Genomic DNA, 12,428 nt, shown 5'->3' with positions numbered 1-12,428 from the left:
CCTTGTGATTATTTCGCAATGATTTTGTAATCCAAAGTGATGTACATTGGATTCAGGATCAATAGTTTTCAGAGACCTATACATTTTTTCGAGGGCTGAGAAAATGATTCCTTATGAAGGAGGATTTAATTTTTCGAGAGGACCACTTTGGTTTTATACCGGGATATACTTTAAACTATAGCATAACGCCAGTTCTTATCAGGTGGTGAAGTTCGTACGTAATTTTACCTTCCTGACCCGAAAGTTTTGGGGCCTAACTTTAGAATCCGTACCATATGAATGGGAAAGCTTACTTCTAATCGGCAGAATAAGGTTAGGGGTTGGGAAATAGGGTTAGGGAGTAGGGTTAGGGGTTAGGGACTAGGAAGTAGGTTCGGATGGTACGGATTCTAAATTGGTACCGTTTTTGGAGATTAACATATATTAGATGTCAACGTATTGTCCCGTTGACCTCTCGTCATCTCATGTGAGTACACAATCTAATGAAAATCTTTGTTTATATGTTGAATCTGGAATAAACGGTATTAGTTTAAACAATAGCAATAGTTCACTTCTCCAAGACCTAGGTTATTGTCACATCAACAAACAGAAACACTATCCAGAATTTATTAACTTTAACTAGGCCATTAATTCTTCTTGATAAAAGAAGCAACTTTTAACGACCTTTATTATCATCAATTTGGATAAATATATTTAAATACCGGCTTAACAAGTAATTGTGTTTTTAATGTTATGGTTAAAAATGAGGTTTTGAACATGTTTTGCGTATTTCAACGGCGTTGTAGTGCCTAACGATAAAAGCTCAGTGTAAATAACCTCCTTACTACTAACAATACTAATAGCAAAATGTCTCCATGAAAGTATAATGTTCAGACAAGCACAATCTTTTTTGTGACGTTAATTTTCATTTGAAATGTTTAAAGCACCACGTGATGTAGTCTTTACTATTTTTCCTTTTTCACTTCGAAATTTCTTGATCAACCTTCTAACTTGCATTTAATGATCAGAATTGATTATAACACCAATTGAATATCAATTGCTGTCATGGTGAAAATGTAAATTACCAAGTTTATATTCTTTAGTACCATCGTCCAATAATTTATGAAATATTTTAATCTCATTTACTGGGATTAAACAACAAACATTTCGCATGCGCAAATTAAAAGCATTTGATATTATAGTGTAATATAATCGAACAATCGATATCGGGAACTTGTTGAAATATCAAGCTGAGCTGTAAACCAAAATCAGAGAGATTCTTATCCCCAGAGTTACATCATCGTTATCTATAAACATAACATACAGATCTGCGCGTCGCTAAGTTCCCGTATTCCAGCATAGGCATACAAAGGCTTGTAACCACTTATTTTAGTTGATAGTGATAATTTTCGAACGTTTATTTCCAGTTTGATGGTGATACCAGTTAAAATGATTTAATTCCTGTTACGATTAATTAATTTAATTTTCTTCATTTAAAGTGATATTATTATTGTTAGACGTTAAGCTCATGGTGCATCAAGCAAAGTATGTCGGCCGTATTTTCACAGCGTTGCCAAATCTACGAAAAGTTCGGTCGAAGTCTTCTCTCAGGTACCTTCGGTTCTATTTCGTTTTACGTAACTCAATAAAATGACGACTATTGCGAGCTCATCACCAAGACTAAAAGAAGGTGCAGCGCTTTAGGGTTGAGACCGTGACTGATGGTGGAAGAGGATTGTATATAGCTATCAATGGTATCAGTTTGACGTCATATTATCCGCATACTTTATAGTCTTCGCTTCTGAATTCTTCTTTCCTGGATGAAGTTCGTACCTATTTGATTATCTTTGGATATTTCTTGATAAATTTGCGACACTATAGAAGGGTCATCAAACCAATGTCCCGTTGACCTCCTTCTTATGTAAGTACACTTGTTTACTAAATTACTTTATAAACAGTAAGTCATAAACTACAGGATACATACTGGACAGAAATTGTTACTTTTTGAAATGTTATTCTCACCCCAAATAGCGTAGGATTAATTGTGGACAGGAACATTGTTTTGTCCAATAGACCTTCATTAGTTGTAAATAAGGTTTAACGATACTTTTAGAACTAACGATAAAGCTATTTCCTCAGGTGTTTATTACAGCCAACACTGTGCAAAAACGAAGAACTTATATAGTAAATCAGTGGATTTTGAAATGATGCTGTGTTAAACTCTTTTTCTTTACAAAGTGAAAGGCTTTTAGATGACAAAATTTAAGCTTAATTAACAGATTTGTTTCATGAACCGAGGAGGTGATTGACGCACTAACGGATATGTGAAAATATGTTTATTTTCAAAAACTAATGTAACGTAAGCGTACAATAATACACTTGACCGTGGTATAAAAATAGACTTTAAAATTAGACAAAAAGTGTAAGAGTTTGCACAATAATGCAGAAGAATTAACATTATGGGACACAGATCTACCTGTATCGGACTAAAAGCTTCGGAACTTGCTATTTAAGGAACAACCAACTGGTTGTAAATTTAACCATTATTAGGTTTCGTAGTGTGTAAGTATTACATAATAGTCAGAATGACACGATTTTAAAAATCTCAAAATACAGATGTATACAAGATTTCAGGAAGTGAATCAGAATGATTTGAATTCATTACTGACAAAGATGACGGCGGTAAGTGGGGCGGGGGGGGGGGGCAACACACGAACATAAAGAATTACTCTCTTTGATTTCCAAATAATTTATTTTTATGGTAATCAACATTATATGTCATTGTATACTGCTTTAGCGCGAAAAAGAGCTTTCAAAAAATACAAAAGCGCGGTCTCTCCGATAATAAGTTTATTGTGGATTACAATGGAGCCTAATGAAACAGACTCGGTACTAATGTATAAAGTCAAGTTCATATTATAGCAATGCAAAAACGACGATTTTAAAAATATGAACACTGATCAATGGTAATTTGGAGACATTTTAAATTTATTGAAAAGACATAGGCCTAATAAAAATAAGAAACTGGTAAGTTCATCCATGTATGTATGTTTGGTGTAAAAAAAATGCAATTTTTTTATATTTTCGAAGTAACTATTTTCTAGATCTTGACCAAGTTAAGCGAATACTATAGAGGAATAATGTGTTTCGCAAAAACATTATATCACCGACCTTGTTTGGGACGTTTTGTACGAGACATGGCAAGTTTTCGGATTTCCAAAGAGAAAATAAAAACACTTTTATTTCTTCTTGCTACAAAAACACCAAATCATCACCAAAAAGAAGAAGACGAAAGACACGCAAACATTAATACAGTTATTTTTAAAAGTACATATCTTTCTACATGTCAGAGGCCATCGACAACAGTCTATTAAGCAACATACCATGTTGTTTGTGAAAGTACATATCTTTCTACATGTCAGAGGCCATCGACAACAGTCTATTAAGCAACATACCATGTTGTTTGTGAAAGTACATATCTTTCTACATGTCAGAGGCCATCGACAACAGTCTATTAAGCAACATACCATGTTGTTTGTAAAAGAACATATCTTTCTACATGTCAGAGGCCATCGACAACAGTCTATTAAGCAACATACCATGTTGTTTGTAAAAGTACATATCTTTCTACATGTCAGAGACCATCGACAACAGTCTATTAAGCAACATACCATGTTGTTTGTAAAAGTACATATCTTTCTACATGTCAGAGGCCATCGGCAACAGTCTATTAAACAACAATCCATGCTGTGCACCCGTCACTCACACTCTTAATTAAGTATTAGTGTGAATCGTTAGCGTACTACCTAGCCATGAATCATGATTAACATGACGTCACATTTTGACGTGCTATTTAGCTGTGCTGCCCTCTGTTCCATTCACTGTTATACAACCAAAATCAAAGACACGATCGTGACACGGTCTAACCAAATCGTCACAATTGACCTTTAATATTTGCTAGCATATAATATAGTAAACCTATTTATTATCACTGGCTTATCTAACCAAACACGTATACACTAAACACTTATAAGGTAAGATCACCCAGGCCCCGTTAAGTCTGTCGAAGGGAACTCTCTTGGAGTGTTTCTCTTGAGGCTAAATAAAGACTGAGTGGACGAGTGTAACATGGAGTAGTGGATAAAGAAATGCCGTACATAAATGTATGTAGAACGGTGTAACATGGAGTAGTAGATAAAGAAATGACGTAGATAAATGTATGTAGACCGGTGTAACATGGAGTAGTAGATAAAGAAATGACGTAGATAAATGTATGTAGACCAGTGTAACATGGAGTAGTAGATAAAAAATACCGTAGATAAATGTATGTAGACCGGTGTAACATGGAGTAGTAGATAAAATATACCGCAGATAAATGTATGTAGACCGGTGTAACATTGAGTAGTAGATAAAAAATACCGTAGATAAATGTATGTAGACCGGTGTAACATGGAGTAGTAGATAAAGAAATGACGTAGATAAATGTATGTAAACCGTTGTAACATGGAGTAGTGGATAAAGAATTGCCGTAGATAAATGTATCTAATTTCAAGTGGTTCTTCGAGTAAGCTTTCTTAGTTCATCATTAATAAAAGCACCCGTGGAAGTGAGTACAAGGACAGGACAACACAAATCCACTAGTAGATAACTTTTTATCCAAAATCATTTTGTTCAAGAAGGACACTGTATGACTCCTGTCTTTTGGAACGACAAAAAGGTTTTACAAGATGTGCAATGTCAGATTGCAATTCACTGACGTATTTATGTCAAAATTGCTGATTACATTATTTATGGACTTCGGGGCATTTGTAATGTATACGAATACGCAGTGGCGGCGGAACCGGGGGGCTTGGGGGGGCTCAGCCCCCCAATGAAAAAGTTGAGGGGGCAAATGCATGATAAGCCCCCCCAATATTTACCAAGGTTCCGAAAAGTGCATATGCCCATTTTTCAATGCATACTTGTCGATCTGTCCGATGCACACGTATACTATATAGGTGTAATAATTTTAGTAATTGCTGGGGGACCCTCGGCCCGTCCCCTGGCTATAGACCACATTGTCACCCCAACCGCGTCTTCACGCCCCGTGAAAAGGGGAAGAAGTTAGTGTGAGTACCGGTAAGCGTAACACAACTTTGTCTTAGGCCAATGACTTGCCTCATTTCAGCCAGTTCTCCAACATCCCCTTACTTAGTGGCGGAGCGTCCATATATACAGTCAGGGGCGGATGCCCCCCCCCCCCTTGACGGACTCAAATGGACTGCTGGCGCCCTTTTCAGCTTTTCACTACTTTTTTACTTATTCGCGATTATTGACTATTTTATTGCGCTCTAGTATACCTATTGACATTTGTCATATTCTGTTGGTGTAATTTTCCGACAAAATGGCGACGACACCTATTTATTCTCCGTTTATCTGCAAATTAGTAAGGCCCGAAAGGGTGATTTCCTGCAATCTAGGGAGTGTCTTTACTCAAAAATTTTCTGACCGCTCCGCGCCAACCTGTGGTGGCGCTCCGCTTAGATAGTGTCGAAAGCGCCCCTACAGACTATTCTTGCCCCCCCCCCTGACCAATACCCTAGCTCCGCCACTGCCCTTACTACACTCAAAAACGGTCTTTGCGAGTACACTTCGAGTAATAGCTACTCTCTTAAAACACAATCGATTATACAAATTACAATGTTTTTACAGACTTTCGTGCAATCTGAGAAATTGCAGGCTTAAGACCCATATTCTAGGGGTAGGTATTCGAAGCATAAAACACTCGGGAAGTGCCGTTTCCGGCCATCTGGGGGTTTGAAAAACCCAAAATTTTCTTGTACGCTCCGCGCCAACTGATGGTGGCGCTCCGCTTATAAGTGTCCACACATTAGCCCCCCCAATAATTTTTCCGTTCCGCCGCGCCTGCGAATACGACGAATGTTATACCTACTCCATATGCGCCTCCTCTCGTTAGTTTTGGTAGCGATGACATCACTTCCGGTAGGTCATACCCCAGTCCTCTATCATACTCCTTTTGAGGGGTAAGTTACCGACAGGATCATAGACGAAGAAGCCGGGGAGAGGGGACTGTACCCCCCTCCCCTCCCCCTCAAGAAAAACAAGAAGACATTTTACTGGAATTCAGACAATATGCTGATATTGTTTCAAGCACTGCCAAAAAAAAATACTAAACTGCAATAATAATTTTGATGAGAATTATTGTTTCCGTACAAAACTCAGCCTCTGTTACTTAGACTAACGTTCTAAGCTTGCCTGATTATAACGTGACATTAATGTTGAGGAGTTTCGACACAGTTCGAATTCCATGCTTTTCTTCTCTGTCCAAGACGATGTTATGAAAAATTCCTTATAACGAATTCGAATTTCAAAAGTGGGGCTTCACCAGTACGCCCTACCATATTGATTACATTTTCAGGTAAATCGTTACAACCCCATCCCTCCCCACCCCCCATTCAAATTAGGTTCCTACGTCCATGGTCAGGACCTACTCACTGGGATGATGTATCATCTTGTAAATGTTCGTGCATATGAGGCCCTGGTACAAACCTGTACTGAAGACCCTGGATTCAATGGCAGTAGTTGTTGGTAATCGCAGGAATTTCAAAGTGAAATCATTGTTCTATTTTCAATTTTTTTTTTCTCCACAGATTTAACTATTCGTTGTTACCCGTCGGATTTCATCGTCGTGCAACATTGACGTCACTAAATGAAAATAATGTTGAAGGTAATTGATGAAATCGTGAAAATAAAACTTTATCTGCATATAAATCTTATAATTACAACAGGCTTAGTGTTAAAATACATGTTACATTGACACGTAACACACGTGTTGTGTTACATTTGTAATGCATTATTTGCATTAACAATGACTAGCATCCTTCTAAATATTTAACACCCTTTAAGAAATCTACACGGAATTAAATACTTGAAATAATTTATTACTGTATATATATAACGATGGTTTTGGTATCTATTGTTTAAGGTTTTTTTTTTTTTTTCTCCTCCATATGTATTCACGATCACTTAAAATGGTACACAAAAAAATTATACATTGCATAAACAACAATGGTATGGTCTGTTACATATTCAAGCAACTGCAGTAAGTATCAGTTAATGTAAGTAGACAGCAAAAGAAACCATTTGCCCTACACACAGCTAAATAAGAGATTGCTACGTAAACAGGTTTGGACAATATGAAAAGACATTTCTAAGCTCCGGGAAATTCACTTTATTTTTCCGTGGCTGCTTTCGCTTAAAATAATTTAAACTTTCGATGCTCAAAGCAAATTTAAATTTATAAAAGAAATCATCGATATTTGGCTCGGTTTTGCTTGTCTTGCATACGAAAATATAATACTTCAGGTGGATAATTAAGAAGTTGTAAGGGTGACAGTAAACGTTGCCAAAACCAAAAAAGATATCTTGTTTGGAGAAAAAGAATTGTTTATTTAAGAAACGCATTTCGGCATTAAGGATAAAATTTGCCGTCACGTAGCAATCCCAGAAGAGGTGCTCGATTGACTCTTCGTTAATTTTGCAAAAGGAGCACAGTGGAGATTCTGACTTCCCCATCAAAAACAAAAGTCTATTAGTACCTAAAATCCTGTGCAGACATCTAAACTGGAAGAATTGAAGCTTTGCCTCAGAAAGAGTGCTCCAAGGAATACTAAAAATGCGACGCCAGTCGTGCTCGGTAATGTCGACAAAAGTATTTTGCCACTTTTGAATGGCGGTAGGCGGCCTAGAGATTTTTTTGAGATAGAGTGGGTAACAGAATTGCGAGGCTGAATAAGAATGAATACACCTGTCAAACAATGTAGAAGATGGATTAGAAAAATTTACTTTACGACAGCCAGACCTCCTCCATTCAATTGGAATGGCATTTATTAAGCCCCAATAAGTTGTAAACGGGAAAGCACGCAGCTGGTATTTATTTTCAAAAGCTTTAAAAGACAGAGGAGCTCCGTTCTCGTCGAAGAGATCGCCCACAAACAAAATGCCTTTTCTATACAAAAAAATGTTAAAAACAACATTGCCATTAATGCGTAAGAGAGAGTTATTCCACAAATATTGATCACCGAAAGAGTCAGTGGGTGGCATATAAGTGATGTCACACCATGCCTCACAAATTTGCTTAATAAAACCATTAGAAATGTTTTTGACATCAGATTTCTTACAGTTGCATTTAAAAAATAGTGTTTTACCAAAAGATAATAAGTAGAGATCAAAGAAAATTTTCCACGATCCATCCATATCATTTGTATAACGGCGAATCCAGGTACACTTCAAACTTTGAACAAAACTCTCAGTGTGAGGCACTTTTAAACCCCCCTCACCTAAACAATTTATCATCGATGAACGTTTAACCTTGTCTGGATTGCCATGCCAGACAAAATCAAAGATGATGTGTTCAACTTCTTTAATAAAGCTATTTGGCGGATTTGGAAGTATTAAAAACAGATACACTAGCTGAGAAAGTGCGAGGCTTTTAACAATAGTATTCCTTCCCACTGGGGTTAAGTCTCTAGTAGACCAAATACGTAAACAAGATTTTAATCTGGATAATTTAGGAATGAAATTCAACCGAAATAGATCGTCGCCATTATTAGTAAAGACAATGCCTAAGAAATGTACTGGACCTTGAGTAAGTTTAATACCGAAATCATTAGTAAACACTGGACTATGGTGAATAAAAGGGCCCAACGGAAAGAAATAAGACTTGCTCAAATTCACGGCAAGACCAGACGAGAGCTTGAAGTTATTAAGAACACGAAGAATTTCCCTAAGAGACTGTCTGTTATGATCAATGAAAAAGACAGTGTCATCCGCGTATTGAAGCAACCTTGTTTCCCTACCGGCAATTTTAATACCCCTTATGATATTATTACAATTAATTTTTAATGCTAGAATTTCTGCACACAGAATAAAAATGTAAGGGCTTAAGGGGCAGCCTTGCCTAACACCTCTATTAATTGAAAAGAAGCCTGTAGTGTAACCGTTGTTACACACACAAACATTGCTGTTGTTATAAAGAACATGAATCCACTTTATAAAGCTATTTCCGAAATTAAAGAAAGTGAGAGTAGAGTGGATAAAGTTCCACTCCAGTCTGTCAAAGGCTTTCTCAAAGTCAATCATAAAAAGAAAACCTGGTACATTTAGCTCAGAAGTATAATTAATTAGATCTAAAACAAATCTAATATTTTCGCCAATGAATTTTCCTTTAACGAAACCGCTTTGCTGAGGACCGATTACTTTAGGAATAACGAGTTTTAATCGTGACGCAAGTGCCTTAGCAACAATTTTGTAATCGGTATTCAGTAAAGTGATAAATTGTGATATTGTTTAAGGTTTAGTAAATCATGACAGGCAGGTGTGACGTCATTGTGCTTTGTATGCCGTCAGATACTTTGTATGACGTCACTTGTAATTGTACGACTAAAGTTTTGTACTGAAGATCTAAACGATGGTCCTTAGGTAATAAGTCATTCTACTAAATTTAAGACATTTCCATCTCTTTTCAGTTTTATGGTATCCATCAGAAGTTTGGTATCGTTTGAATCTCAACTCTGGTACATGGCAGGTATGGATCAGTTTACATAATAACAAAATATCAATAATGTGACTTACTTTATGATTCATGAATTATTTTCATCATTTTTTAAAAGAACATTACATCATTATTTCCACTGTGTCAAATTTCTGTCAGAAATTCCCTGGTGGATTTCTTTCCGAATCATATTGCGTTAATGTTTAGAGATTTTAAGCAACTACTTTAGGTTGAAATCAACGCACCAATGTAAATGAAAATATTAGTTACTGATGAAATGTAATCGCATGAAGATAGAAGTACCTTTACGCCCGGCTGTCTTGATCTGAGTTTTAAATTTGTTTTATTGGTCCAGCACAAAATCGACAACACTGATCTCACTGAAGAAGACTACATTAGAGTGGTATGTTCAGTTTACAAGGCTAAGATTAATGGTTTTGTGTCTTTGCCTTTGCCTTGATTTGATGTTACGATTAATTTATAGTTTTAATCAATATTCATTAGTATGTTTTAGTTACCCAGAAAATAGTACGATACTTTGTCAGGTCTCCTTTATCATTTTCCTTACCTATTCACTAACCCTGTCACTGACCCCATCACTTACCTATTCACTAACCCTGTCACTGACCCCATCACTTACATATTCACTAACCCTGGGACTGACTCCATCACATATATATTCACTAACCCTGCCGCTGACCCCATCACTTACCTTTTCACTAGCCCTGTCACTGACCCCATCACTCACCTAATCACTAACTCTGTCACTGACACCATCGCTTGCCTATCTACTAACCCTGTAGCTGACCCTATCACTTACCTATCCACTTAACCTATCAGTGACCCCATCACTCACCTGTTTACTAACCCTGTCGCTGACCCCATCACTTACATATTCACTAACCCTGTCACTGACCCCCATCACTTACCTATTCACTAACCCTGTCATTGAACCCATCACTTACCTATTCACTTACCCTGTCTCTGACCCCACTTAAAAAGTGGTTTAAAGCTTGGAACAAGTTTGTCTCATTCTGGTACAAATTTCTTTAAATGTGAATTACATGACAGTATCAACGTTAATCCCTGACGCGAACACTCTCCTACTATACTCTCCTACAATAATTTATTTTATTTCTCTATTCCTAGGTTTCCAGCTTCCGTGATATAAACGTCTAACATCAGCTACTTAACTCCTGTATTGAGATTTTGAGTGTTCCGTCACTCAACGGTCAACTTTAAGTCAATGTGAGGACGTCAGAAGATTTCAATGCATTGCTACAAAATGCACAGTATAAAAATCAACATTTCTTTAGTGGCATTGACCGTTTGCTAAAATGAACTTTGGATAATAGTTAAATGCTGTACATTTCCTTATGTGACATAGTATGGTCAAGCTACTCTCAGTGTGAGATGTTAGAATGCATCTAAGAAGATCGCAAATCAACAATGTAATAAGATATAATAGACCAGAGTTGTCATATTGGTCATGTGTGTGTGTGTACGTGGATGGGGTGGAGATTGAGTGGGGGAGGTTAATGGAGAAGTTAATGATATACTCAATTAATATTACAAAATAAGTTACAACCAAAGAAAGACAAATGACCATGTCAGTTTATTCAAGAGTTTCAATCTAGTGTTATTGACTTACACATTCACAGTAAATGTCTAAAAACTTATTTTACAATGTGGTACTGTCGTTATTAATTAATACAAGCACTCCTTTTATTTGATATGTCTGAATGAACTCAAGTATATTTGAGAATGAGGAGTTGTAGGGGTAGGACTAGATCATTTATAATATTAATAATTACTTACGACCGGAGAACGAATCAAACTATTTCGCTCTTAGTCGATTTCATGAATTTCAATCATTTGTTATTGACGTACATACTTGCAATATATTTCTAGTTATTCATTTTATATTATGCTATTTTCTTGCTAAAAACAATTTGTATCAAGAGTTTTTATGTTTTTTTTTTTTTTTGCAATGACGACCACCACGTATAACGCTTCTCTAATATCGGATGTTCAACTACGGTTAATATTGTTTTGTCTTTAAAGGCAATTTATCTTACGTTATGCTATTTAAGTTATTTGGAAGAAAATTCAAATATTTGATCTTCACAAGGAACGTCTTTTTATTCTAAAGAACATTGCGTAAGAATCCTGAAAAACGCCACATTAACAAGGAAACAACACACAAGATGTTAGCAAAATAATTGAAAAAAATAAATGTAATTTAAGAGAAAATAATAATTTCAAATTAATCATTAACCACTTCCATTCCCCTCTCCTTCTATAATAAATGAACATACTTGTTACGTCATTGCTTCACTTTGTATGTATAGTCCTAGACTCTGCTTGGGAACACACCCATTCATTCCCTGCCATAAGGGTTCATGTAATATATAAGTGATCTCATATGTGATGTTTGAGGTATTTTACAATAAAAAACAAATGAGACTTACCCTATTTTAATTTAAAGTGGTCTGTTCAGTTCAATCTAAAGCTGGAATTTGATGAGCACGTCACTGAAATGACTGGATTGTAAAATAAGATTCCAAACTCAAGTCAACAAAGTTCATTTCCTATTAATATAATTATTGTTGTAGCTAATTAAATGTCCTATGCATACATAACATAATTATACATGACAGTATAGTGCTTAATGATTCATTGAATGGGTGAATAATATAAAACAAAGATGTTTTCAAAACACCTGATTCGTCTGATGAAGGTGCAAGAGTGCATGTTTCGTATTGTTTTTGTTTCTTTCTGATATCGTTTTATCTTTCTATTTTCTATCATATCCACTATTGTTATATTATGGTGAAGTAAGAACTCATAATTGTTACTATTTAAATGTTGTCTTCAATTTCACATCTTCGAGTCG

General features: G+C 36.1%; 1 protein-coding gene across 4 annotated transcripts in view; it reads left to right on the top strand.

The window, feature by feature from the left end:
- The window catches only part of LOC139985151 (uncharacterized), a 117,576-nt gene extending 105,660 nt beyond the window's left edge, over positions 1 to 11,916 (top strand). Inside the window, exons 1-5 of one of the 4 annotated variants that reach the window (XR_011799306.1) lie at positions 78 to 214; positions 6,630 to 6,706; positions 9,507 to 9,565; positions 9,888 to 9,935; positions 10,682 to 11,916. Coding sequence is in view for 2 of the 4 variants with exons in the window: in XM_071999421.1 (XP_071855522.1) it covers positions 378 to 466; positions 6,630 to 6,706; positions 9,507 to 9,565; positions 9,888 to 9,935; positions 10,682 to 10,711 (303 nt within the window). In the remaining 2 variants the exon portion in view is untranslated. Of the gene's footprint in view, positions 1 to 77; positions 215 to 239; positions 467 to 6,629; positions 6,707 to 9,506; positions 9,566 to 9,887; positions 9,936 to 10,681 lie in introns of those variants that run through there. The other 3 variants (XM_071999421.1, XR_011799307.1, XM_071999422.1) reach the window with 3 other exon arrangements.
- The last annotated feature ends 512 nt before the right edge of the window (positions 11,917 to 12,428 follow it).

This window comes from Apostichopus japonicus, chromosome 17 (genome assembly GCF_037975245.1).
Source record: "Apostichopus japonicus isolate 1M-3 chromosome 17, ASM3797524v1, whole genome shotgun sequence".
Taxonomy (NCBI): Eukaryota; Metazoa; Echinodermata; class Holothuroidea; order Aspidochirotida; family Stichopodidae; genus Apostichopus; species Apostichopus japonicus.
Note: the sequence above shows the minus strand (reverse complement) of the source record. Positions and strands in the feature narration are given on the sequence as shown.